General features: G+C 40.0%; 2 protein-coding genes across 3 annotated transcripts; one reads left to right on the plus strand and one right to left on the minus strand.

The window, feature by feature from the left end:
- Positions 1 to 1,292: 1,292 nt before the first annotated feature.
- Positions 1,293 to 6,414, plus strand: irf7 (interferon regulatory factor 7). Its single transcript, XM_082539996.1, has 10 exons — positions 1,293 to 1,504; positions 1,715 to 1,868; positions 2,435 to 2,606; positions 2,700 to 2,800; positions 2,912 to 2,963; positions 3,048 to 3,164; positions 3,276 to 3,466; positions 3,700 to 3,901; positions 4,510 to 4,625; positions 5,505 to 6,414. The coding sequence occupies exons 1-10, from the start codon at positions 1,440 to 1,442 to the stop codon at positions 5,691 to 5,693; spliced, it is 1,359 nt and encodes a 452-aa protein (XP_082396122.1). The 5' UTR covers positions 1,293 to 1,439; the 3' UTR covers positions 5,694 to 6,414.
- phrf1 (PHD and ring finger domains 1) lies at positions 6,415 to 27,997 on the minus strand. 2 transcript variants are annotated; one of them, XM_082539922.1, is made up of 19 exons: positions 27,888 to 27,997; positions 27,031 to 27,153; positions 26,791 to 26,916; positions 24,055 to 24,254; positions 22,467 to 22,550; positions 22,236 to 22,369; positions 20,116 to 20,207; positions 19,665 to 19,828; positions 19,018 to 19,150; positions 18,777 to 18,892; positions 18,455 to 18,648; positions 17,467 to 17,589; positions 14,841 to 14,995; positions 11,351 to 13,256; positions 10,062 to 11,245; positions 9,612 to 9,688; positions 8,979 to 9,128; positions 8,070 to 8,198; positions 6,415 to 7,939 (listed from the first exon to the last, which is right to left on the minus strand). In XM_082539922.1, exons 2-19 carry the CDS (start codon positions 27,116 to 27,118, stop codon positions 7,772 to 7,774), a joined length of 5,223 nt encoding a protein of 1,740 aa, XP_082396048.1. In that variant the 5' UTR covers positions 27,119 to 27,153; positions 27,888 to 27,997; the 3' UTR covers positions 6,415 to 7,771. The 2 variants fall into 2 exon arrangements, with proteins under 2 accessions (XP_082396048.1, XP_082396047.1); XM_082539921.1 differs by having other exon boundaries at positions 19,650 to 19,828.
- Between the last annotated feature and the right edge of the window lie 2 nt (positions 27,998 to 27,999).

Consider the following 27,999-nt stretch of genomic DNA (forward strand, 5'->3'; position numbering starts at 1 on the left):
GATGAATGTGAAATTTCAGCTAGAATTTGTGGTGATGTGGACAGAGTCTTCAAAATTCTCCAAAATGTCACTGATATATATATTGTAGAGCCTAGGTTTGTAGACCACATGATCGCAAAATAGGTCACGTTAGGAATGATCCACCGGTTAACATATCTGAGCCTTGGATGCAGGCCGTTAATAATACGCTAAATGATGCATATTTTTAATCAGATGCTCGTGAATTTTCGTGACACTGGTGAAACTCCCAGCTGATCACTATAACTGAGCGTGACCCAAAGTTTCAGCGGGCAAAAAACTCTTCGAGTAAGCATTTAACTATGGGACAGTAAGCCTATGGGATGGTGTAATGATTCTGACGGAGTGACGAAATAGTTACTCCCGTCCCGTGTTTCCCCGCGTCGGGAGCGCGCACTGAGCAGGGAGAGCGTATCCGGTTGAGCCTGGCTCATATTCCAAACAACCAGACGCGGAAGTAGTGACGTGTGACTTTTGTTTAAAAGTGAAAGATGGGTTTCTTTACATTACCGTTCAGTTTTTGGTTACAACAGACACTGATATATCATTACGGATTATTAAGAGATAAGAGAATAGGAATAAGAGAATCTTTAACGCTCAATATACCAATTTCTCAACAAGTAAACGGCTCTAGTCGTTTTCAGACGTCGTATAAAAATACTATTTGCTCGGATTTTTGCACATCGCCAAAGGTTATGTCTGCTGAGCACATGACTGAAAACAGTTGTCAACTGTCTATTTATTTTTATAAAACAGATTTCTGTAGCTAAAACACAGAAATCCCCCTTCCCCCAGATAGACCACGTGACTGAATACTGGTCGAATGGATATACATTTAAAGTGTTTTGGGGTTTCTTAAAAAAAGAAGTCTGTATTTTGACATTTTTCATTCATCCAGGCTGCAAGGCCTCCTTGCCATCACCATAATCTCCAGCTCACTGCACAGATTCTGTATCAGATTGAATATGACGGTCTGGCTGGGCCGCTCCAAAATGTTTAGATTACTTCCAGTCAGAAGACAACTTTAAGCCTCCATACGGCAGGGCGATGAAGCATTTGGAGCTCTATGTTTGTGTAGCCTATTTTCACAGTAGACACGAAACCTGTTTATGTTATATTCTCTTCTATTAAAAAACAAAACAAAAAAACCCCCAACCCTTCTCACTGCAAAATGCGCGCTCCCGACGCAAGAGAAACAAATTTCGCTTGGCACGCAGCCAGCGACTTTCAGATCTCTCCCAGTAATCTCCAGCGAGAAATTCCATTATACAAACCCACTAACACGCCCATTACATCCGGTCGCCGAGGCTGTCTTGCAATTTCTCTGTAAGAAGCAAACACTCTCAGCCACCCGTGCCTCGAAAATCCCACGCCGGTGATGCTTCCACCCTCTGAAGGAGGGACTTATAATCGGAGTATAAATGTTAGAAGACGTGTTCGGAAAAATCAGACCGACGGCTTTACAGAGAATCGGTGAAATGCAAAGGTAAGAAGAAACCTGTCTTGTTTTTCTCCCTTGCACATTTAATAGTTAATATTACTGCGGTTTATTGCTGTAGAATAAATCTGCAGCTTCCAGATTTAGGAGTTTCTTTTTGAATGTATTTAGATTTCCCCTTGTGCGCTCATAAGCCGTCTCTTTATTCACGGTTGTTGTCGCTGTAGAACAGCACTGACCTGTCGCGTTTCCCTTCAGCTTCCCAAAACCTCAGTTCTCCAACTGGCTATTAGAGCAGGTGGAAACGGGCCAGTATGCTGGCCTGTGCTATGTTGCAACAAACAAGTTCAGAGTCCCCTGGAAGCACAACTCCAGAAAAGACTGCAGTGACGAGGACAGTAAAATCTTCCGGGTGAGTTTATTGCCAGATTAACCTTTGTTATCCGTGCGATCAGATAAAAGGCTTAAAATGACTATGTTGACATTTTTACTGAAATAATAAGCTACTACATTCATGAGTAAGCGACTTACAAACTAAGCGTGTGCTTTATAGTTCCAAAAATAGTTTTGTCGTGTTATTGTTACTATCAGGCTGGAGTTGTTTGGCATGTTGCAGCTGTTCCCAGAGGCAGTTATGGCATACCATCTCTAGTAGTGACACTTGATCTTGAGTCAAAGAAATCCTGTACTAATGTTTTTGATACATTTGATGTGCAAAACCACAGCTTGTTTTCATACTTAGAGCACAATTATTCGCTGGTGCCAGTATTATTAAAGGAATTCTACAGATTTCAGCCAAGTGTCTAAATCTTTCATAAACAGCCACTTCTTCTTAGATGTGAAATGCAAATAGTGTGTAAAACAATTAGGAGGTGCATGTGAAGTCTAATGTGTGTAATTATCTCATAAAATGTATAGTAAGTCTGAATTTTCTACCCGGCTGTCATTATGTTTACTCCTCTCGGCGTTCCTCCATAGGCCTGGGCAGTAGCAAGTGGGAAAATTAATGAGTTCCCTAATGACAAAGCCAGGTGGAAAACCAACTTCCGCTGTGCTCTGAACAACCTCTCTGTGCGCTTCAAGATGGTAAAAGATAACTCCAAGAATTCTGATGACCCACATAAAGTCTATGAGATTATCAACACTGCACGTAAGCTAATTGTCACTTAGGCCAAGATTCTGGGGTAAAACCGTTCCGAGTTTGAATGTATAAATAACGCTGATCTTTCATCTTTCCCTGAAGAAAACCAAGACGGTCTGGCAACACGCGACCCTTGGGAGGGCAATGACATTATACCAGATATATACAGCTCTTCCACAGAGTACCTCCTTTCAGCAAATGAGGTTCAGCATCACATAAAGCACACTTTCACTTCTCTTTGTTGGTGTAATCTCACTTGTCTTTGTGCTTCTGTCTAAAAATTAACAGTTTCACTGCCTCTCCCCAATAAACAGCATGATCTGGTTAACGATTTGATGGCCTTGGGTCTTGGCAGCCAGCCAACAGGTAAAGTTTGTCGATTGCATTTGGTTTTCTGTGGTTTATAATGGAGGTTAATTGTAGTTTAAAATGATTTTACTGTCAAAACAGAGGAGCAACTGTGGACAGAGAACTATGGCCAGCAAAATCCACCCGCAACTGAAAGCTATCCTGTAGCAGCCGGAAACAACCAACAGCTTTTACCAGTTCAGCAAACCTGTTATGGAGGTATGTTTATACAAATTTATCTTCCTAGATGAAAGGTTTACTAAAAATATGTGTACATAGTTACCCAAGAAGGAGGGATCTGTTGTCTATTAACTGTTTTGTTTTGTACAGTAACTCCTGCACCAGTACCTCAGCTGGGGCTATTTGACCTAGAGGTATCCATCCACTACAGGAAAAAAGAAATGGTAAAGATGACTTTGAACACTCCCAAACTGCAGCTTCACTACAACTCAGAGGCCCTTGAGTATGACACATTCAAACTCTGCTTCCCCTCCACTGATGGTCTGCTGGACCACAAACAGGTATAATCATTGCATTAGCTAGATGCATGTTTTACACAGTTGTACCATCCAAGCAGACACTAGAAATTATTTTTTATGTTACTTCAGGCATGAAGCTGACAGATTCTGATGTGATAAATAAAATTTGACTTTAGAATAGGACAGATGGATTTTACCCCTAATTTTAGGTACAGTATACTGCTGTGTGATGAAGCATTTTCATGTTTTACTCACCACAACCTTCTTATTACCAGATTGAATACACCAACCGCATACTTAATAGCATCCAGAGAGGTCTATTCTTGGAAGTGCGAGAAACTGGTATTTATGCCTGGAGGCAGGATAGATGCCATGTGTTTGCCAGCACCAGTGACCCTAGTTTGGCTAATGCAGAGCCAGCAAAGCTTCCCCAAAACACCATGGTGGAGCTCCTTAATTTTGAAAAGTTTGTGAATGGTAGGTGTAGATCTTTGCTCATTTATATATTTGTATATACACCATATACTGTCTGTGAAGGTTCTTAGTCATCTAGGTCATCATAGTCTAAGGAGCTTGGAAAGAAAAGCGTCTGGGCTTCTTTGAGTTGCTTGAAGACGTTTCACCTCGTAAGCCAACACCTCTTTTCAAACAGAGGTGGTGGCTCACGGCACCAACTGCCATCCATAATCCAGTTTTGAGATCCCTTCCCAGGCGCCTTAATGCCCACTCACATCCTGGGCCTTCTGACCTCTGGAAATCACATGATAGGGTGGCGCTTGGTTTCATAATGAGTTCAACCGAAAACTTGGCTGATTGTGACCTACACCCATTTTCACGCCTTGGCTCATGTGATTAGGTAGAGGATCATTAGGGGGTCCATTGTTCCTCCTGGGGGGACACTCCCGTAGGGCTTAAATCTGGGACTCTCCACCATTTGACCTTAGAACTGAAGAAGCTTCTCGGATGACAGGTGAAACGTCTTAAAGCAACTTAAAGAAGACACTTTTCTTTTCAAGCTCCTTAGACTACTGAAGTAAAAATGGATTTCATCCTGAAATAAATGACTCCCCCTGAATTTGTTTCAGAATTGAAACAGTTTAAGGAGAACAATGGTAGATCTCCTGAATACACCATCACCATGTGCTTTGGAGAGAAGTTTCCAGATGGAAAACCGCTGGAGAAGAAGCTTATTGTAGTGAAGGTAACACCATCCCCCGAGCCCTGCTTCACCTCAGTTATTCGATTTAATTCAATTTTGTTTTATTTTCTTAGCAATAATTCATGAAAAAAGCACAGCTGGGTACTTGCACTGTAAGACAGAGACTGAACAAAAATAACCCCAAAATTCCCTTTGAGGAAACACCTGGCAACACTTGGCTTTTGGCTGCCACCTGGTGTGGGCTGCCAACTGCCTCAACCAGTTAAAGTTAGAGGGAAGAGGATTTAAAACAGACTACACACAATATAATAATAAAACAACTGGCGTGTTGGGGAATCCAGTAATTGCAGATAAGACCATGCAGGGGCCAAATGACAGGTAACAGTGAAGAAGACTAAAGGTGCTCTGTGCATAATGGAATATGACCAGTCAGACCTTATAGTAATTAGGTTGTTTATTAGCATAAGTTATCCTGGTCATCCAGACCTTTCTCGCTTCATGGTATGCTTGTAGTTTAACTACCCCAGTTGTTTCAGTGGGTTTCATCTGCATAGAAAAATGTATCCAGCACTTTCAGTAGCAAAAGAACCAATCATTGATATGAAAAAAAAATTATATATAGAAATAAAGTGTATATACAAGTTTAAATCAAATGTAAGCTTAATTGCATAAAAGCAGAAGGGTGCATAGTATAGTTATAGTTAGAAGAGGTTTGGTGACAGAACGTTAGAGGCAATAGTTTAGACGTGCCGAGGAGGGATAGTGGATATACTGGACAAAGAATGTTGAATGTCGACTTGCCAAGTAGGACATGTTTTTCCTATAACTATTGTTGCTTATCATCAGCCGTCACTTTCAATGGTTACTTTGTCATCAGCAGTTATGCAACTTTACCGTAAATCTTTCTCTCCATTTCTGCAGGTGGTACCTTTAATCTGTCGACATCTTCATGAGATAGCCCAGATGGAGGGAGCGTCGTCTCTTTACAGCTCCAACGTCAGCCTACAGATCTCACATAACAGCCTCTATGATCTCATCAGCTCCTGCTTTCCCTTGCTAACAGCTGAAGACCCGATGCGGGATGCTGCACTTTTCCCGAACCAGATTTGAAATTTGATCTTTCACTGACTTTTATTTGAAACCACTTTAATTTCCTATGGGGTAATGGGACACATTCTACACTAGGTTCTGAATCAGCTAAAAAGTTGGCCGCTCAGCAGCTGAATGTGATTGTGTTATAGCTGCCAATACTGCCATGTGCCTGCTTTTCACTACATGAGGGGAAATGCCCCATCTACTGCTGTACTGTTACATTACTAACCTCAGTTTAAAAATCGCTTTAGAACTGTCCAATTGTCTTTCATCTAATGTATTGTTAAACTGATATCATTCTATATTAAATGAAATGAATGCTTATTATAATGGTAAATCCATTCTGACAAGCTAAGTTTATATTACTGATTACATATTTATAGAACTACTGTGTGTATGTTTGAAGATAATGATGTATGTGTATAGTAATATTTTTGTGTCATACTGCCACTGGCTATATATGAGAAACTGACCAGCTATTCTTCTTTTCATCTTGCACTTTTTATACTGAATAAACTGCCATTTCCATACCCTTTGCTGTATATGAGTTATGCACAAAGGGTTATGTAAAATCTAAAATAGATTATTTTAAACTTGGTATAGTTTCGTGTAAAGCTAAGACTGTGTTAATAAAATTTTAAAATAAAATAAAACTGCTAATGTTGAAAAATCCCTAAAACACAACTGTAAAAAACAGGACAGACTGTAAGTGAGTACTTGAAATAAACTAAGACAAACATCTCTTTGTCATCAGTGATTTATTATTTGATGTTTCCCTGTAGAAACACCTGGACTGATCAAGTAAATAGAGGGAAAAAAACCACATACATTCAGATAACATGAGCACCTATTTGTTAAATTCTTCCATTCCAAGTTCCTGGCTTTATACAGCACAATTAAAGATAATGACAAGGAAGTTGTACAAGGCAGGTCCAGCAACCTAATTAATCAGTGTTTACAGTCGACAAACTAGTAGAGATAACAGAGTGGCAATTTGCACCACATTCTTTGCAAAAATAACTGGGGTTTTCCACCTTTGCCACTGAGAAATGTGTTGCCCTCACTCCTGAGTAAAAGCTATATTATTTACTATGGAATTGTATCCCTTGTCTAAAAACATAATACTGAAACAAATGAAATCTCACCTATGGATCTTGTATTCATTTTACTCCTTTGGCACAAAAAACTAATATTCTCTGGTTCTTTTAAAAAAATTATGGGTTTAAAAGGAGCTGAAGCTACAGCAAAGGAGAACAGTGAATATGACTATTCACTCCAAATTCACCTGCATTATGCTGAACTGAGTTCATTAGACATGGATATTATAAATATGAATATGAAAAGAAGCGCTAAATTTAAAACATTAAACACAGTCAACTTGAACTAAAACAAATTTATGTCAATCATTCGCAACAGGCAACACGGATGAAAGGAACATACAGGTGAATGTATCAAATCTATATATTATATTTACAACCAAACCTAAAATTATTTTTAAGTCTACTGATAAATTTTCTACAAAAATTGCATAACCATGTGCTCTCTTAACATGTAATTTTCTTAAATATGCATATTCTTCATATTTTCCCGCTTCTCGTCTGACAAATTGAGTTTTGCCTATGATAAATACCCCTTCCCTCTCAAACAAACAAACAAACAAAAGAAATACATAGAAAATTCAAACGCCACGCCACATTGTATCCTACCAGTGATATGCCGGTGGAGAAAGCTACCCGGTTTTTACCTCTATGGGATGGTCTTTGAGTTTTGCCTCTTTAAGGCACACTCTCAAAGTCTCCCATTAAGTTTCTCAGCTGTGTTACAAACGGAGAATAGTTCTTGGCAAGAGACACCAATAGGTACTGTTCAAGTCATCAATGAATAAAGGTTGTGTTCAAAATACCATAAGGATAGAAATCTCAACATTATAGAAAATGTTCCATTTTGAAACTGTGAGCAAAGGTTGGTTGACCTTTTGCACTTGGTATGTTTAGAGTGTGATCACGCCCAATTCTAGGACATAGAATAATATAGCATAATATATGAATATGAAGTGAATATTGTGGGTGTAGTTGTCCCTGCCTATAGTTCCTGCCTCATCGTGGACTGTCAGAGGTTTTGGCTGCTTCAGCCTGGGTGTCTGGGGCTTTTCCTAAATCGTCTCCCTTTTTATGTTTCCTAGCATGTTTATATTTGTCCACATATGCCTTAACCAGATTTCCAACTTTCACTGGGTTGATTTCTCCACTCTTGCTGTGGCACACCTGAGAAAAAGATCATTTCAAATTGTTAAAAGAGACACTGAGAAACTCCTGAGTCACACCTTAAAAAAAACTGTTTAAGCAAATAAAGAATTAAAAAGAATTTCATCATAATCATATTTTTCTAACCCACCTTCTGGACAGCTTTGCGAAGAATCTCCTTGTATTCATCCTTGTTGATATCTCTCCTTTGGTAGAAAGGTTTGATAGCTAGCTTAACTTCTTCTATCGCTCTCTCTTGCATGTGCAGTTTTTTCAAATACTGTTAGGAGAAATAGAATCATAATTCATGCAGTGACATAATTTTTTCCACACGTTCATTTTGAAACTAACATTTGTGCATGCTTTTGCTTTCATTCGAACTTCAAATTCTTTGACAAATTCGTTCTTCAGTATAGGAAAATGTGTGAAAATTAATTGCACAAATGTTCCCTGCAGCATGGAACATTTGTGCAATTAATTTTCACACATTTTCCAAAGTGTTATCCAAGCAAGCCCAAACATGAAGCATGGTGTCACAATCTTTCTCTCTCTTTCGAATTTGGGGGGCTGGCCAGAGAAGTGATTTTGCACAACATAAGGTGAAGCTGAACGTTGACATTTCCTGCAAATAAAAGGCTACCATGTCTTCCTTTCATTTTGTTGGGCACTTTTTTAATAATTACAGTTGTGAATGTGCGAGTGAATGTGAGTGCGAATGGTTGTCTGTCTTTGTGTGTTGGCCCTGTGACAGACTGGCGACCTGTCCAGGGTGTACCCTGCCTCTCGCCCTATGACAGCTGGGATAGGCTCCAGTGCCCCCCGCGACCCTGAAAAGGATAAGCGGACGCGAATGGATGGATGGATAGTTCATCCATGTATCTCAGTTATCTGAAAAAATTCCCATACAGCCTTCCTGGGATAAAGTTAATGGGAATGGCCCAGACCAGCCCCCCCCCCCCCAAAAAAAAAACAACCAACAAATTCAGTCTGCAGGGGCATAACATGAAGGTAAAAGTTATAATCAAATATTTATTTAAGCTGAAAATGCATTTCTATTCACCTTGTCTTTCCTTGATAAATCTCCTTCTTCTGCCTCTCCTTGTGCAGTGGCCGATAACTCCCCAGAATGAAGACCATCAGATGTAGAGGAAGTACTGAGAAGACCATCAGCACACTTCTTGGAGGGGTCACTAACAGCTGCAGTAATATCCTGTAAAAGTCAAGGGAGATTATACAGTGACCACCACCTACAAAAATTCAAAATATTCCATCATATAAACACACAGAAAATTGTGGTCATGAATTTAAAATCAAGTCACACTCCAAATGCACAATTATTTAAAATTCAATTTGTACACATTTGTCCTATACTTAACAACCTGTGTTTTATTGTGTGTCTATACAAATAATTACTAACACTGATGGGTCTAAAACAATACTGTTGTGTCTCTTACAGATACTTGTATGGGGACACAGTTTATAAGTACTGCTTACATGCACAGTTCTACTTTCAGTTACTCTGAAACTGCTTTGGTATCAGTTTCACTTTCTATCACATGTCTCTATAAAAACACCAAACTTGCTTCTTCTGGATAAACACTGCCACCTTCCTACGAATATTGCCATTACATAAGAAATAGCACATGCAAAAAATATCTGGTAAATACTGCAGTGGCAAGTAGCTCAGACCTACCTGACTGGATGCCTGGACTGTCAAAGAAGGTCTGCGAGCCCCTTCCTGCTTTAGCTTCAGTTTATATAGAGCAAGTTCTGTGCAAGGGGGCGAAAAGGAAAGCACAAAAACACACAATTAGCAACATAAGATACACAACACACCTCGGATCTCGGCACATCTTTATACTTGTACTGTAAAACATTAGTTCTGCATGTCTTATGGTAAAAAAAATTAAAAAAATAATATTATTTATTTACATATTAAAAGTCTTTGCTTAAAGACTAGAAAAAGCTGCTAGAAACAGTGTTCAGAGCAGTTTGAAGCTTGAGTTTTCAGTTTATAGGGAACAGTTGTATCCAGGCTATATTGAACAGCAATCACTTCTAAAGGCATTTAAAAATAATGAAGTGACTTAAATAAAAACACATTAGTTAGCATGATATAGTAAAGTAACAATATACCACTTACTGCTCGCAGACTTCTCTGGTTGCGGACCCTCAGGCTCCTGTATATTCCAGGTAACACGCTTCACTTGTGTTTTGGATGTTTTTGCTCCTGCTTTTGTTGATATCTGCTGTACCTCATTCTTCCCGGCCACCACTTCTTTCTCTTGTACGACAGCTGCACCACTACTCTCTGTGTGCTCAGATTTCACGTAATCCAAGGTGTCTAGCATCACATCAATATTAAAGTCATCATCAGAGTCTGAAGGCTGCTGAACTTCCAGTTTTACAGGGACAGTCAATTCAGTGTTTTGATGTTTGGCCACGGCCAACGGCTGAGTCTCAGAGACTGTGTCCTGGTGGCTTTCGTCTGCAACAGGCGGGGTCAGCGTAGAAAAGGAAGTATCGGGGGGTAAGCTGGATACACAGACTTGCTCTGATTTAACAATTGGAATTTCGCAAGTCTCGGTCTTAATGGGGACTTCGATATCCTCTTTGCTTACTGCCAAAGAACAAGTGTCTGTTTCCTCTTTCTTAATCGATATACTAATAGGATTATCTTCAAACATGCCAACCGATGCCTGTTTTTCTTTCTTAATTTCTTTTCTATCCTTTGCTTCTTTTGTACTTTCTGTAGTTTTGAACTGGCTCTCTGCACTGAGGACTTTGTCCGGCTTTTTTACTTTAGAGGTGAAAGAACAGGATGGACCCTCCTTTTTATTCAGATTGGCTTCAACTTTTTCATCTTTACTGTAGCTTTGAGAAACATCTTTCTCTTTTTTCTTGTCTTGCAACCTCTTTGCATCTTTAGAGGATGAAAGAGAAGTTTGGTGTGAGCTTTTGGATGATCTTTCTTCTTTCCTTTTCTCTCTTGAACTGGATCTAGACCTGTTTCTCCTCTTCTCTTTAGATCGTGACTCCACCTTGTCTCTTGAAGAGAGAGACAAATGTTTGCTGTGTTCTCTCCTCCTCTCCCTGGATCTGGACCGGGATTTTGACCGACCGTGCTTACGGTCCTTTGATCTAGATCGGGTTCTGGACCTGGAACGTGAATTGGACTGGGACTTTGACCGAGACCGACCACGTCTTTTGTCTTTTGAAACTCGTCGTCTTTCGTGGTCCCTCTCTTTGTCATCACTTCTCTCCTTGCTCCTTCGTTTATGCTTCTTCCTTGTTGAATGGTCTCTACTGCTGGAGCTGGAAGCAGACCTAAAATGTCCACAATTATAAATCATTCCAGTGAAGGTCAAAATAAAACACAGCATCACTGCCTAATTAGTATAAAGTATATTTGAAAAACTGTTATATATTTACCTGGATCGCCACCTTCTCCTTTCATCTTTTGATCGTGACCTGGACCGCCGTCTCTTTCTGTGAGTCCTATCAGGGGAATTGGGTTGAGAACTGTCTGAGCTTGAGTGTGCCCTATTCCTCTCTCTAGACCGTGATTGCCTGGAACTCCTTTCTTTCTCCTCACGGTCTACTTCTTTTTGCTTTGTGACATGGCCTGAACCATGCTGATCTCCTCTCCTGCCTCTGTCTGTCTCAGATCCACTGGAGGACTGCTCCTTCAAAGCTTTGGAGCTTTTCTTCGTATAGTCCAAATCTCTTGAAGGGGACTTTGAGCATGACATAACATGTGATTTAGTTTCTTCCTTTTGTTTCCTCTTGACAGTTGTAGAGTTATCCACTGATGAATCTTCCTTATCCTTTGAGAGAGATCTGCTGGGAGTTCCAGCACGTTGTCCACTCTTTGCCTCTTGAGTCTCTCTCTCAGTCTTTACAAGATCCAGAGTTTGATCAGCAGGCGGTGTGGTGTCTGTGGTCTCTGAATTAAAAAATCTGTCACCACTGATTTCAGATTCACCTGCATTTTCACAAGGTTCTTTCTTGACTTTGTCAAGTGATACAGTTTGTTCTTCAGTCTTTATGCCTGATAGTCTTGATTCATTTTCAACCTTTACAATGTCCTCCAAGAGTCTGGCCCCAGATGTGGTTTCCTGAGCTATCCCTGGTCCTTCCTGTGTGACCTCAATCTCTGATGTTTCAGTCTTCACCTGTACCAGGTCCTGCTCATTTTGCATTATAGTCTCATTGTTACTTAGACTAGGAGGCTTCCTGTCAAGTGTTACATACTGAGAAGTGCCATCTGGGCTTGTGCCCTCCGTTTCGTCACCTGAGCTGCTTGAATCTGACAGAGTAGGATTAAAGGGATCATATATATTATCTTGCTCCTTACTACCCAGACTACGTGATGCCAAAAGCATTTGTTTATCCCTGTCCAATTGTCTCTTTTTAGCTTCATCATCCTTTTTCCTCCAGTGTTCCTGGAAGGTGCCTACACTAGAAGAGGATGATGCAATGCCTAGCCGCCTTGATTGCCATGGGTTCCCACTAGAGTTGATGCGGAAGCTCACTGATGATGACGACGATGATGACGATGAGGAGGAGGCATATCGTGGCTGGCCGGCAGGACACCCAGCAGACGAGGATGAAGAGAATGAATTAGAGAAAGCTGAAGATGAGCTACCTCCATCAGGCCTGTGCCTTGGGGCCTGACCATCAGCCTGGCCCCTTTGCCGGTCTACACTTTGCTGCCTTCCTTTGTCCCCAGAAAGATTATTCATGCCCGTTTCAGGCATGCCATAACCATTATTATTAGGGGTGGATCTCCTACCCTGACCCCTGCTGCTACTAACTTCATGACTGCCATCTTGACTAGTGCCATCATTTGTCATGCCACTACTTTCCCTTTTTATTTTTGGTATTCTAGGAAGTTCTGACACATCTACCCACATGGGTTTTGTAGGTGCCTTTTTAGATTGGCTTTGTGATGGGATCATTCCCTTGCTTTTGGAGCTTGACTCTGCAGTTGGACAGACAGATGACAAGCCTTCCCTAGGGACTCCAAATCCATTGCTTACACGGTGATTAGAGGGTGTGGGTCTGTTTGGACGAGGTGGATGCAAACCTGGATGCCCTCTGAGATCAGAATGGAGAGGTGTTTGTGTGTGGCTAGTTGAAGAAGCTGCTAAAGGAGGTAACCGAGTTGAGCTCTGGGACAATGGTGTGCTCACAGAGGAGCAGGAGGGCCCTGGTTGATCTCTGTTGTAGTTCACAGACACAGAAGTGTCTCCTAGACCTGCTGACATCCCTGGGCTGTTTGCATCTCCAGAGCTACTGCTTTTTCTACTGCCAGGTATTAATGGAGATGGCATCACTGTAACAGAAGAAAGGAAAAAAAACAAAAACAAACAAACTTTAGTTTTCTTGCTAAAATTAAATTTAAGCATCTTAAGGTTTATCATGGTACTTTTTTAAAATATGGACCTCTGCTATGAGGTATCAGGTAGGGCTGCTCAATTAATCGAATTTTAATCACGATTACGATCTGGGCATTCAACGATCATTAAAAATGACTGAGCCGATTATTAGCCCCTCCCTCATTTATCCACGACACCTTAAAGGCCGGTCCGTGAAAATATTGTCGGGCATAAAGCGGTCCGTGGCGCAAAAAAGGTTGGAGATCGCTGATTAAGAGGACCCGAGGGAAGCTCGGAAAGCTAAGCAGAAGTTATTTGGAGAGTGACTGCCGTTGGTTGAAAAGAGAGTTTAAAAAAAAAAAAAACTTCAGTGGTGTTGCACACTATTTTATATTATTTTTTAAAGTCATTGTTAACCCTTTAAAGCCGGTCAGAGCAGCACGCTCCGTTTTGCGTAACTATTTTTAAATCCCTGTAGAACCTGAACCGTGTAAGCTAGCGCAATAATTTGTTTTGCATATGAAACCGGAGGAGTTGTACTTACATCTTATGCCATCAGCTTGTCCTCGGTCACGGTTTCGTTCCACATATAGCTTTGCAAAAATTGCATAAAAAGCGCTTGCAGGAACAAAAACATAATATTCCAGAAACACGCTTTGCCGTTCCTATCAGCTGTTCGTAACACTTCCCACAGTGAAATGATGCACATGCTGTTTTCTTTGCAAATTTGCATCATAGGATTGTTTTTTGTTTTTCCTGCAGTATATAAAAATTGCTGTATCTCCAAAATAAAACTATGAAGACACTCAAAATAAATTTCCTGTGGTGGGAAACTATTTTTTGCAACTTTATTGTATTTAAAGTTTTGAGGGATAAACCTCTTAAATTTCTCCAAGTAGAAATATATGTAAACAAAACAAAAGCGATTTTCAATTTTTTTTGTAGTTTATTGCACTTTTTTGCAATTTATGTAGTTACTATGGACTTAATGCATACATATTATTAAAATATGGGCTATAACAGTTGTATTGATGTATAGCAACTTGAAATGCTCCCACAAATGGCACTACAGCATGTAAAAAAAATAATATAAGCTCTGGTGGACTTGGTTCTATAGTAGGTCTTAAAGGGTTAAATAAATATCGTCAAATAATCGTGATCTCAATTTCAGTGAAAATAATCGTGATTATCATTTTTGCCATAATCGAGCAGCCCTAGTATCAGGCTATTCTAACTAGAACTGCAATTAAGCTAAGGCAGATCTAGTTCATGTGCCGCTAGCTCACCATGGCTGCAAAGAACAACAAAGTATACTATCTCACAGCAGAAGCAGATACTAAACTGCCTGTTCACTTGGCAAAAAATAATTATAACTTAATGTTGCAGTAAAATATAAACAGTAGTATTTAAGAACAAATGCGTGCACCCCGAATGTAAATGTGTGGGATATACTGCACACAGCTAGAAAATACAAGTACACACAATATAAATGCATTTCATAGTCTGGATATGTGACACAAAAATGTATTACATTCACCTACTTGGTTTGGTAGCTTTAAGCGAACCATCTCGATTAATGACAACATCAGAACTGTCCATCAAGAGCATGCTCTGTCCTGATAGGATGCTGCCCAGCAGATCAGGCACAGGAGCTGCCTCCACAACACCTCCTGATGGGTGGACATCCATACCCCTCCTGGTATAGCATAGCAAACCTTCAATAAGATTTGTGAAGTATTTACGGATATAAATCAAACGTAACGTTTGTAGATTCATATGTGCATTACAGAATGTATAGGATAAAGTTCTAATCATCTCTTAGTTTACTCAGATTGCACAGAGTGTATATTTGTTAATAATTTGAATCATTTTGGATAAGGATAAGTGTAAGATAATGGGGAATTTCAGTTTTTACTTTATAATTTGTTCAGCGTAAGATTACAGTTAAATTTTATTTTTTCTTGCCTTATTTAATTTTTATGTACTGTTCCTTTAACACACGGTAACTGTGCACGGGGGGAGCGTTCGCGACGGGCAGTATGGAGCTACAGGGGCTTTAACTAGCTGTGGAGAAAAACAGTTTCTTACCGTGTTTGCAGTGTACAGGAACATTCAAATGGATCACTGTATTTCAAAACTGTGGAAATACATGTTTGCCTGTTTGTTTTTCGACTACAAGCGGACTTTGTGGATTATGTTCAACTGCACTAAGACACGCGTACGGCCCGACTACCAGCTAGTGCTTCCGCGGTAATAGATATGTTTTAATGTTCACCAGAAATTTCAAGCTTTAAAAAAATGGCAAGTTTTCATCTCCTATCTGGAGCAGATTTAATATTCTATAACTACAATCAAGGGTGAAAAATGGTCACAACAGATGCGACAGAGAGGTGAATCGTTCTAGACATTTGCATGTTATGTTCAAAAACCACAATCAACATAAAAGTAGCTGTCAGGTGTGGCCATTCATTCTTTTGAGGTTAAGTTTTTCCTTACCTTTTCAGCCATTTCCATCTTAATTTCTAAGGTTTACAATTACAAGCCCCTATCATTGATATTAACTGCCTGAACTGTACCAAAATGTTGAAAGTCATGTTTTTTCCTCTCATAGTGACCAACTGAATGTGTAGTTTTAAACACGGCTCAAAATCATATTTAGGAGTAATTTAATAGTAATTAAGGTATTTATGCTCATGGTTTTTAGGTAGATTAACTTCTACAATTAACAGAAAAAAAAAAAGATATGCATACCAACATACGTAAACAGCTGATAATTGACTGTGTGCACATTAGCATATGCTACTTCCGGTGCGGAAACTCCTGTGGGGAGCTTTGTTTCCGGTGTCCTATTTGCGCCTGGTTTATGGTCCAAAACAAGTTAAGCAAATGAATGAATCAAGCGGCGATTTACATTTCTATAGATGTCTAGGGCAGTTACCCAATATATCTGTAAATGATGTTCATCGACTTGTTGATATTTTTTCCCTGCACCTCAGGACAAAAGAGAAAATGGATTCAAATGTTATATTTCTCAGCTGTCCCTCGTTTATAGCGGGTGTTATGTTCTAAAAATAACCAGCGATAGGTGAAATCAAGTAGCCAATTTTATTTTTTGATGGTGCAAAACGTTTCGTGGACATACAGTACTGCACTTCAGAGTCACACTGCTAGCGATCGATGCAGCGACAGGAGAGACGTCACGGAGGAGATCGTCTGCAGCGATCAGGACGCAGGACTAAAAAATCTGCGAAACAGCGAGGTGAAAGGTTAACCGCGTTATTAGCGAGGGACCGCTGTAATTTTTAAGGTAAGTCACAACATACCCTTCGTAAATACTAATGTATAGAAACCCTTACCAGCAATCATTCATTTTTTGTGTGGCTTTTTTCACGGTTTGTTAACATGCTGTGTAGGTGTGTACTTGACTAGCTGATCTCGACATAATGGGGGAAACATCTGGTTTGACTATTCTTCACCTGTAGTTTGAATGCTGAACATTTGCCTGTTTAAATCATAAGACCAGTCACTATACAGAGATACTTCTGAATGTGGACGATGTGTCTTCTGCATGCAGTAATGCAGTTCTGCTTGTGTTGAGTGATGTAAACAACTGATCGATCTAAACTCTTTAAACGTCAAAATTGATCATTAGATTTTTTATGACACAACAGTGGTGAGTGTTCCCACCTTCTGCTTTTTGTAACTTAACGCGATCTTTCCGTTTTCGAGTTTTGGACATGATTTTGGAGTATATCGTCGAAGTAGCGATTGACTGCAAAGTAAAGCTACCGGAAATGTACAACCCCACATCCGGTCTCAAACCAGGAAGTTAGCATTTTCTCGTGCACAGGGTCAATATGAGCCTTACCATATAAAATTGGGGTTGTTGATAAAATGACTCACTTTATCAGTAGTAGCAGTAGTAGTAAAACGACGTATGATGCATCAATCATGTTGCTTAGATTTTAATAAACAACAGTTAGCACAATAGCACAGATCCAACTAAAGCTACCTGTATTTAATTAGTTTGTTTAATACAATAATTATACAGATGAATTAACTATGAATGTCTGAGCATGAGCAAAGCAAACAAATACTGCAAGCTTTATTCAACTTTTCAGTTGTTTTTAACCTAATCCATGTCCCAGGGCAAACAGGAAATGATACCTGGAAAGACTTGCAGTGATTGGTCGAGCCACGGGCTGATGAGAGCGAAGCGCTGAGCAGGAGATCCCTCGTCTCTTGGCCTCCAGTAGCGATGAAACATGAGCCTGCTGTTCATCCTCCTCACTGGTCAAATGGGCACCATAGGTTCAAAAAGAAAAGGAAAAAAGTTAGCTTAATACAGTGGTTCCCAAACTCCCCTTTGTTTTACAAGACCTGCAAAAAATTACAGGTTACAATAAAATAAACCACTACCCTCTTTTAGATAACAGAAAAACAAAACATCTTTACGGTGTAATTATTTTACGTATTTTTTTTTTTGTGTGTAAGAATATTCAACACTGCTATCAATACATCTGGGTTAATAGTTCTAACCGAATAAGTTTAGTGAAACAGTGAGACATACAGGTGCTACTCAAATCTTGAAAATCAGTATTTTTCATCAGTTATTTAAGAAATTAAACATTCAACATATTCTGCACTTGTGATATGTAAAAAACAAAAACATTTCATTTTTCATTTTTATAATTGACAGTTTGATAAATATTAGAAGATTTAATTTCAAGCTTGAATAAACTGCTGTTCAAACAGGTAAAATACCAATGGGTTTGCTGACTGTCATTGCTGTCATGGGCCAGACACCCAGTCTTTCCTGAAACCCAGAGACAATCTATGGTTTGCTGCCATTATGAAAATGAGAAAACACCCAATTTTAAAAATACAGATGAGCTAAAGGCTACTACTAAAGCAACCACCACAGCAGCACAAAAAGCTGATAGCTTTCATGCTACACTGCACTGACACAATAATTTTCTTAGAAATCTGTCTTTGATTGATCTTAGAAAAAATAAATAAAAAGAAAGGCTTGAAATATTTCACTTTGCACGTAACAAATATAGAATTATATGAAGGCTGATTACTTTTAAATGAAACTACATAAATATGAACTTAATGATATTCTAATCTTTGTATATAGAGCTGAGTCTCTTACCGATCCACAAATGGATCCAAATCAAATGGGTCTCCATAGATAGAGAGGGATGCAGCTCCTATGTCAGCACGCATATTGCTTAGTGTGTGCTCTGATGGCCTATAAACTGTTGGAAGCGATGAGCTCTTCTTGTCCTTTACAATTCCAAGACTATTAGCAATACGGCTTCGTGGAGTGGCAACCTTCTTCATCATCTAACAGGAAAAGAGAGTTGTTCTTGAAATCTTTCATAGGACTACAATAGAAATTTCCATTGTTGAAATGAAAATGAAGAATGTTTAAAATCACATATATAAATGTTTGATGTTGATAATAGACTTACCATCCTCCTCCTAGATTTATTCCTCCTTACTTTTCGTTTCCTCCTCTTGACTCCCGTGCTAGACACTTTACCATTTTTAGCAGATGTCTTCCTACTTTTCACCTTTTTGTGCTTTCCTGGACAGGTGACGAAATAGAGGGGAGAGGGAAAAAAAGCATTTTATCATCAGTTTATTCACTCATCATCTGTTCATGCAAGTACTTTTATCTAAAATAATTCCTTCATATATGTCCTTACTTACCAGTTTTGCGTTTACGGCTAGATGCTAAACGAGGTGTTAAGTCCCGTATGTATACAGCTGTGTTGAGCCCAGCAATCACAGCATTAATCGTTTCATCCAGCCAAGTGGACTGTATCAGATATGTCGGGGCCAGCTAATGGGAAAAGGTTTGCGTTACTCCACTGCTTTGCTTTCACAACGTTCTGCAAACTTGACTCTCAAACATTAAATGCTACTTAGCAAAAACATATTAGTTGGCATTTAAGACACTTAAAAGTCAAAAATGCATGCCTTTTTTTTTTTTGCAGTCAATAGCACTAAAGTATATTATCCAGATACATGACAATACCAACAGCATTCCCAGACTGCATACCTCCACCAGGGCTGAAAATTTGCAGAAAATTTTCAAGCAAATCTGTCCATGACTTTTTGATAGATCCTGCTAACAGCTAAAAAACAATCAAGCTGCTCCAATCACATAATCCCCGTGGTAGAGGTAATAAGTGTTTAATGGTATTAATAAATGTATTACGCGGAACAAATAACTTTGTTAAGCTTTGACACAATAAGCTGCAAAATCCAACAACGCATGAATGCAACAGTAATGAGTTAGAAAATAAGCCAAGACATAAGCATCACGCTTCATGCCAAACCTGCGACGTGCGTGCCTGTGTGATGCGATGTCGGTTGACATTGGCTCGGACCCTCTCACTCTGCTGGGTACGGGCAATGGCTCTGGTGGGGCCTGAAGCACGGGCTTGTGATCGACTGGTGGCAGGACGTGCAGTAGAAGGCAGGCTGTCAGCATCACTGAGTTCCTCAGCTGAACCTCCTGATAAAAGGAGATTTTAAAGTTTGATTTGTGAAAGGCTGTATTAGGGTGCATTTTTTCCTGAAATCTTTTTTTTTTTTTTTTAGAAAATTAAATGTATAAACATCAATTACACAAAGAATAAACTTTTAAAAGCAAGATAAAACAAAATTTAAGCCAACAGGGATACTTTTCAGTATATGTACAAAACTGTATATTTATTTAATTAACATTTAGGTTTTGTTTTTAATTACTATCAGTGAATGATCACGTGCTGCACAAAGAACTTCATTAACTTGAAGGCTTACTTGAGTTACGGTTGTTGGCTTCACACTCAGGACAGAACCATTCCTCTACAGGAACAGAGTCAAGGGGCGGCGTGAGGCACTCCATGTGATATCTATAGAATAAAACACCTTACTGTTAAATATGCAAGCATTCATATGCATGAGTCACAATATGAAGGCTATTTAGCAATGATAAGTAGGTTGAGCGATTGGACGAATATATCAACTATCGACGACAGTTTTTACAAGGGCGATTTATTTATTTATTTATTTACCCGTAAGTACGTTTGCTAATAGTTATGGAGCTAACAGAAGCAGTCAACAGAAAAAAATAATAATAATAGCGCTGTTGTAACACCACCCTCTTTCATCTGTGAGCGAAATGCACCCTCCTCTAGTGATGTGTCGGTCGCGAACAAAACGGCTCTTAGAACCGGATCTTTGACGTGAACGACGCGAGCCGGCTCCTTCCCCCCCCCCCCCCCCCCTTTCTCTCACCCTCTTTCTCGCACGTTTTGTCCGCTTCACTCCGCATGCAAGCCTTGTGCTTTGCGCTGGGAAGAGGGGGGAAGGGGCGGTAGTTACACTCACAGTAGCACAGAAACAGAGCAGGAGGGAAAGACAGAAAGAGAGCCAGGGACAACAACGTCACATTAGAAAGGTATAGTAATCATCCACAACTATTTTCAGTTGCGGATGATAAAGGATTCAGAAAGTTTATTCATGCAGGCCCATATGACAGAGAATATGCATGTTCTTTTTGTTTTCATATTTTAATTTATATTTAATTGTGTTGTGGTTTGTAGTGTTTTGTGTTGTTTCACTTTAAATTTGTTTAAAAGGAAAAAGCTGAAAATTTAAATAGTTACAAGTTGAACTGTGAATAGTTGTTTTTGTATTAAATGGTAAATGGCCTGCATTTGTATAGCGCTTTTCTAGTCCCCAAGGACCCCAAAGCGCTTCACACTACATTCAGCCATTCACACACACATTCACACACTGGCGATGGCAAGCTACATTGTAGCCACAGCTGCCCTGGGGCGCACTGACAGAGGCGAGGCTGCCGGACACTGGCGCCACCGGGCCCTCCGACCACCACCAGTAGGCAACATGGGGTTAGTATCTTGCCCAAGGATATTTGGCATGCAGCCAGGAGGCAGCCTGGGATCAAAACACTGACCTTCTGATTAGTGGTTGACCTGCTCTGCCACCTGAGCTAAATGATTTATTTATTACATTTTATGTGGAGTGAATAAATAAAAGTATATTTACAGTGGCCCCTAGAGACAAAGCACGTAAAAACTCCAAAACAAGTACAAAAGACAACAGAAGTGCTCCAGGATGCTAGGCGCAGTGTTGAGCTTTTGTTACCTACTGGCTACACAAGCCAGGAAGTACCAACGACCGGATTTGGTGTGTGGTAGTAACAGGTAAATGAACTTTTTTTTTAAAATTATTTTAATATATATATGAGGGCTTGTGTATAAATACACAAACAACACACATATGCTTTCAGTTGTGTAATTTAAGTGATCTAGGTAGCTCTGTTTTCGAAGGTCAGTTAACGCTAGAAATGTGTTTTGGAGTTTGTACGTGCTTTGTCTCTAGGGGCCACTGTATATATTTATATATAAACATAATAATTACATCCTTAGATTTACCTCTTTCATCTGGTTTAAAGCCAAAGAAATTCCAAATTGGCGACATTATATATTTTTTTTAGTGCTGTCAGCGTTAACGCGCCGTCATCATGACTCACGCGATTAACAATTAACCCATCTGGAGCGCGGACTGAGTCAAAATACCTGAAATGTCTGTGTCAACGCATTTCGGCAGTTTGTCCAAATTTTGTTCATTCTGCACTCCAGATGGGTTGAGAATGTTAAAATTTTAATCGTGATGACTGCGTTTAGGCTGCTTTAACGCTGACAGCGTTTCGTTTTTTTGGAAACTAGTTCGTCCATGTTTGGACTTCTGTGTTGTAAACGTGCGAATCAGTCCGTGGATGTTTACATAGCCCCGCCCATCAAAACGTCTGCGCATGCGTGAATATATCACCCATCGGCGATTGTTGGACTGACGGTTGCCGGTTGGAAAATTTCTACATAACGCCCAACCCTAAATGATAATGTAAACTTCACCCTGCATCACAGCCGTCACATAGCAGCAGGCGGTCCTCTCGGTCACTGCCCCCACAAACTTCACAGTTGGTCTGCTCCAAGTCCAAATTAACGGTTTCCTCTTGCCCTTCCTTCACAGGCTTTTGCACAGTTATCTAAAAAGAAGCAATAATCATAAAGACACGTAGGAAAATAGAAAACATAACACAATGTACTTTGAGTAAAATGAGTTAATAATTGTTTCAAACTCACCATTTTTTTCACTTTGCCTCCATAACATTTCCTGAGGTATATACTGTTAAAGGCCATACGGTCGACAGGACACGAGTTTGCATTCTGGAGGAGAAACAAACAAAAAACAAACACTAACTGAGCCGCTGACCTTTCTCTTCCTCTGATTTCTCATCAGCGTTCAACACTCTGCAGCCTTGTATCCTGGCCACTAAACTTTCCTCCCAATTTCACCTGGATGATCAGCTAATCCTGTGGATATTGGACTTTTTGACCAACAGGACTCAGAAAGCTTGGATCAACAACTCTCTTTCCGGTCTCCGTTCCACCTCCACTGGCTCCCCCCAGGGCTGTGTGCTCTCCCCCCTGCTCTTCATCTACAGCGATGACTGCAGATCCACACAGCCCAACTGTCACCTGGTGAAATATGCTGACAGCACAGTTCTCCTGTCACTGCTGTCAGGCCCCTGACAACACCACGGGCCCGCTCTTCAGGAGTTTGTAGAGTGGTGTGACAGCTCCAAACTTGTACTGAACATGAGCAAAACCAAAGAGATGGTGGTGACCTTCTCCAGTAGGCAGAGGGATCTGGCTGCTTCAGTCACCACCACCATCCATGGGAAGCCAGTGGAGGTAGTTGAGGAGCACAAATACCTGGGAACCATCTTTGACAACCTCCTGAAATTCACTGCTAAGACAGAGGAGATTCTGAGGAGGTGCCACCAACGGCTATACCTCCTAAGGAAACTCAACTCCTTTGAAGTCAGCACACCCATCATGATGACTTTTTACTATGCCTTCCTGGAAAGCATCATGAGCTTCTCCATTACCTGCTGGTTCCACTCCCTCAGCCTTCAGAACAGGAACAGACTGCAGCACACTGCATCAGTGTGCTCTAAAATCATTGGACTGCCTGTCAGAACTCTTGCACAGGTTTTCAGCCAACAGGCACTTAGACAGGCAGCCAAAATCATCAATGACCCCTCTCACATTCTTCACCCCACATTTCAATAGCTCCCCTCTGGGCGGCGCCTCCGCTGCATTTCCTGCAGGACTAAGAGGAGGAGAGCCACCTTTGTCCCCAAAGCCACTCTGCTTTTTAACTCCAGCCGATAAGACCATTTCCCACACCAGAAACATAAACTACTCTACACTCTTTTAGATTGCTGACACTTTATTCACTTTTAGTCACTTACGGTTATTTATTCACGTAGTCACTTTAATTTTAAAACTGTGCAATTTTAAAACTGTGTATAGTGTAAACTCTGTGTACTGTGTAAAGTCTCTATTTTTGTTGTTTTTGTGTTTTAGTGCAAGTTAAAGACAACACATTCTCTGATCTCCCATTTACATCTGTGCTCATTTTTACACACATACTGTATATTCTGTGTATTTATTATGTCATTCTTATTGCCTGTTTATGCCCTGCCCTTATCTTTAACGTCATGCTGCCCTGTTGTATCCTAATTGCGCCTTGGGGATAAATAAAATCTTTATGATTCTACCACAAAAGCATAAAACTGCAGAGAAAATAGCGATTATTAGAAAATGTAAGACACTTCATAAGTAAACGTTTTCTTTTGTTCATACATCATAAATTCAGACCCACCTTGGCCCATTCCAGGATGCAGTCGAAACAGAAGTAGTGCTCACAGTTCTCTGGTGTTGCCACAGGCTGACTGTTGAGAGAGTTAAGGCAGATGGGACACTTTTCTGCGTCCTCATCAGAGCTCATCATTGCAAGGTCTGCAGAGGTTCCTCCAAAAGCTCCATCTTCCGGCTGAGCATCTTCTTCTTCTTCTTCTAGATCTAATAAAAATTACCAGAAATATATTCTACATAAACTGGCATAAACAAAACAAAAGTTGTGCACAGAGTAGCACAGATCCTTAGGAAAAAAATAACTCTTTACTTTTTTCCTACTGATTATCAGCTAATTTTACGCTTTTCACTTATGCAAAGCTGGGTCATGGGGGCTTAGCCCAACCAACATACACAGGAAACTCATGTCAGCTGCTTGTAACCAGGATCTTGTTCTTTCAGTCACTTCCCCAAGCTCATAAACATAGGTGAGTGTTGGAACATAGATCAATTAGTATACCAAAAACTTTACTTTCTGGTTCAGCTCTCTCTTCACCACAGTGGTCCAGTACAGTGCTCATATTACTGTTTCCCATCAACCACACTCTCCAACTTTCCATCACTTACAAACAAGAGCCCAAGATATTTAAACCTGTATGCTCCAGGCAAACAACTCTCCCCCAAACCTAGAGGGATCTGTCAACCATTTTCAAGTAGAGAACAATAGGCTTTAATTTGGAATTTTCATGCCTTAATAATAGCATTCAGTCTATTAAATTATACAGTCTGCATTTTGGCCAGCTTTCCTTCCTGGCTCTAAGCAGACTTTTTCAATAAAGCACTTATACGGTAAAGGCAAATACTTATTCAAACATCTTTTCTTTAACGTAAGATATGCCATTTCTCCTATCATATACACACTGCAGTGATACTACGCATTTAAACTCATACTTTCATATTTTACAGTCTCTCTTTGTAAAATATGCCATTATGCTGTCCATGTTTGTAACTGATCATGTGATACTAAACCGCTTCTTTCATGTGAAGGTTGATGGTTTGATCCCAGTCTGCATGCCAAGTGTCCTTGGCAGGATATTAATCTCATGTTGCTCTCCGATGCATCCATCGGAGTATGAATGTGTGTGGATGGTAGTTAGGAATCACTTAGAAACAGTAGAAAAAAAGTGCTCATATGAATGGGTGAAAGTACTAGTTAGGGCTGAACGATTATGGAAAATAATCTAATTGCGATTTTTTGCCCCAATATTGCGATTGCGATGCGGTATGCGATTATTTTTTAAGGTCTTTGTCTTCTGTATTATTAAACAAAGACAAGCAATACATCATATAGTATGGCCAATACTATATTACATTAATTTTAAACTGTTCTTTCCTGGAAGACAGACCTCTGTTATGATGACATGAGGTGATGCATGAATTGATGACTGACATTTTTATTTAACTTCTTCAATCACAACAGTATATTTGAACATACACAATAGTTTATTTTTAGCTTACAAACATCTGAGCATAAAGTGCTGACAAGGAACCCTGGTGTAAACATTAAAATGAAAGTCAGTACAATGTGCAGATTGCAGAAATATACATAAAAAAAATCAGTGGCTTTACCACACTCAGTTTTTCAACATCTGTGAACTACTAGACAGTCATTCAATTAAAAAATAATATTAATAAACTCGGCCGTCTGCTTCTTGCTATCTAAAATATAACCAGACACTGGTGTAAATTCTCGACTGTCTCATACTTCTGTTTAATAAGTTTTCTGTTTGACGTTTAGTCAGCTGTGTGAAAACCAAGGAGGAACCCACCCGGGGGATTAATAAAGTTTTATTTTATCTAATCTAATAACTTTAATCTCAGCCAAACCGATTTACTCACGAACAAACAAAACACTGAAAAAAGCCCAACAATAACATTTTTAGGTTGTCTAAGTGACTTATATATTACGTTTAACCCGAGCAGCGAAACTCCGCGGTGATCTGAAAATGATGTGCCGGGAGTTGTGCCGTTCTCGGCCGCATCAGTAACCCTCGAGCTCCCGGCTAGCTGTCGAGCTGGTGGGTAGCAGACGCCTCTGAAAACGCCGAAGCACTTTTGCAAATATGGGATATCTTGATAAACCGAGCAGATATTTGATGTTTACACAACTACTTTCTCGCCTGAAAATATGTTAAAAGTTTATTTTGTGACCCAGAAAGATTAGTATGAGTAATTTTAAAACTTAGTAGCGGCCGCCATTGCTGGAAACTGGAGTTTGGCTGGGCCGCGCTATGAATTCTGGGATATGGTAGTAATTTGGACAGCCTTCGGCGCGTCGCTGTGACGTAATCGGTCTACAAATGCGGCCTCAGGAGGATGCAGCCCATGAATTTGGACATGTCCAGAGTATAATCGCAGCCTTTGCAGTTAGAAAATTGCACTTGATCATGTCGCGATATTATCGCAAATGCGATATATTGTTCAGCCCTAGTACTAGTTGTGTAAAGTGCTTTGAGTGCTCCAGTCCATTTACCATGTGAACACAGTGATAGAGTAGGAAACCCTGCGTTAACTTCGCAAATTGAAAACCACCTTCATGAATCAACTAGCCTGACTGCTGATTTTAAAGTAAGCAAATATAGGTAAGAAGAAGATGTCCTAAGTATGCAAACTTCGCTTCTCAAATATGCTTATGATACTTAAGGTAAGATTCAGATCACAAAGATGTTCAGCCAACAAAAAATACATATTGAGTCACTCCTACCATCCTCTTCTTCATTCCCTTCTTCTTCTTCCTCCTCCTCATCTCCATTTACTTGGCCATCCTTTTCTTCATCCCCACTTTCAGATTCTCCCTCCTCAGACTCCACGTCTGAGTCATCAGAGTCATCTAAAGGGAAAGGTTAACGTGGAAAAAAAACAAAAAATAAAATAAAATAAAACAAACAGAAAATGCAGTAAAACTTTAAAGTATGTGGGGCTCCCGATCAAGGGAAACTACTACCTGATATGGCCCACAGTGCAGCTCTTTTTCCTCTGCTGTGAGATGTGCTGCAATTGATCAGCTCATCTTGGCTGTCGTCTTCATCCATGGTTGACCATCAGAACAGCATCAGCAGCAACTTTTCTAATACAATATAACAATTCAAAGATTTAACACAAATGCAGAAATAAAGAAGGTAATAACTGTTTTCCCCTAATGAAATAGATCGTGATAATCATGTATTGCTGTTAACATATACGCGAATCTACGCACTTAAGGAATTTTGTTATTTACACCCGCCCCTCTCTGCCCCAATCAGGAATCGAAAATGGTCTCAGAGATGTATTACTAGAATGAAGTGACAAATCACTTTTCTTAAGCGACACAAGTGTCATATCACTGTATATGCAGTCATTTCTGAGACGATATTTTCACTCTTTTGATGGTTTTTAATTGCTTGCACACAAATACAAAAGGCTTTCCTAACACCCGGTAGCTAAAGGACAACCTATGGACTCTGCAGGAGCTACATTTGTAAACAAAGAAGAAACTAGGGACCAAACATTGCGTTTTTCCTTTTCTCACAGATAAAATAAGCAAGCAGCACATATAAAAACATCCACTTTAAAGCTATCCGCTGCGACAAGAACATAGCATTTTCTGTATAACCGTACTTAAATGCCGCTAGCTAGTAACGTTAGCACCAGTGTAGCATGTTAGCTAGCATTGGGACGCTAAAATTAGAAAACGTCAAGTACAAGCTGGCTTGAAGTCTTTACTGAAAGCACTCAGTGTGTCCGTAATTTATTCAAACTCTCCGTTTAACCCATGTAACTGTGGCGTTCTATTAAAGCAATTAACAGTAATATAAGACCTACCCTATTCAGAGGTGTAGGGTATATGTTCAGAGTGGTTTGAAGTCTCCAGGGTTGTTGACTGACACCACCGGCTGGTTGGAGACGGAAATGGCCGCGTGCAGTCAGAAGAATT

Source organism: Aulonocara stuartgranti (assembly GCF_965226115.1).
Source record: "Aulonocara stuartgranti genome assembly, chromosome: 7".
Classification (NCBI taxonomy): domain Eukaryota; kingdom Metazoa; phylum Chordata; class Actinopteri; order Cichliformes; family Cichlidae; genus Aulonocara; species Aulonocara stuartgranti.

Coding starts and splice junctions, on each gene's coding strand:
- phrf1 (XM_082539921.1), bottom strand. CDS start 27,118: ATGGATGAAGACGACAGCCAAGATGAGCTGATCAATTGCAGCACATCT. Junction 11,246..11,350: donor AGGAGAAGGTGGCGATCCAG/GTAAATATATAA, acceptor TGGACATTTTAG/GTCTGCTTCCAGCTCCAGCA. Junction 8,199..8,978: donor ATTTATCAAGGAAAGACAAG/GTGAATAGAAAT, acceptor TTCTCCTAACAG/TATTTGAAAAAACTGCACAT.
- irf7 (XM_082539996.1), top strand. CDS start 1,440: ATGTTAGAAGACGTGTTCGGAAAAATCAGACCGACGGCTTTACAGAGA. Junction 2,607..2,699: donor TGAGATTATCAACACTGCAC/GTAAGCTAATTG, acceptor CTTTCCCTGAAG/AAAACCAAGACGGTCTGGCA. Junction 4,626..5,504: donor AGAAGCTTATTGTAGTGAAG/GTAACACCATCC, acceptor CCATTTCTGCAG/GTGGTACCTTTAATCTGTCG.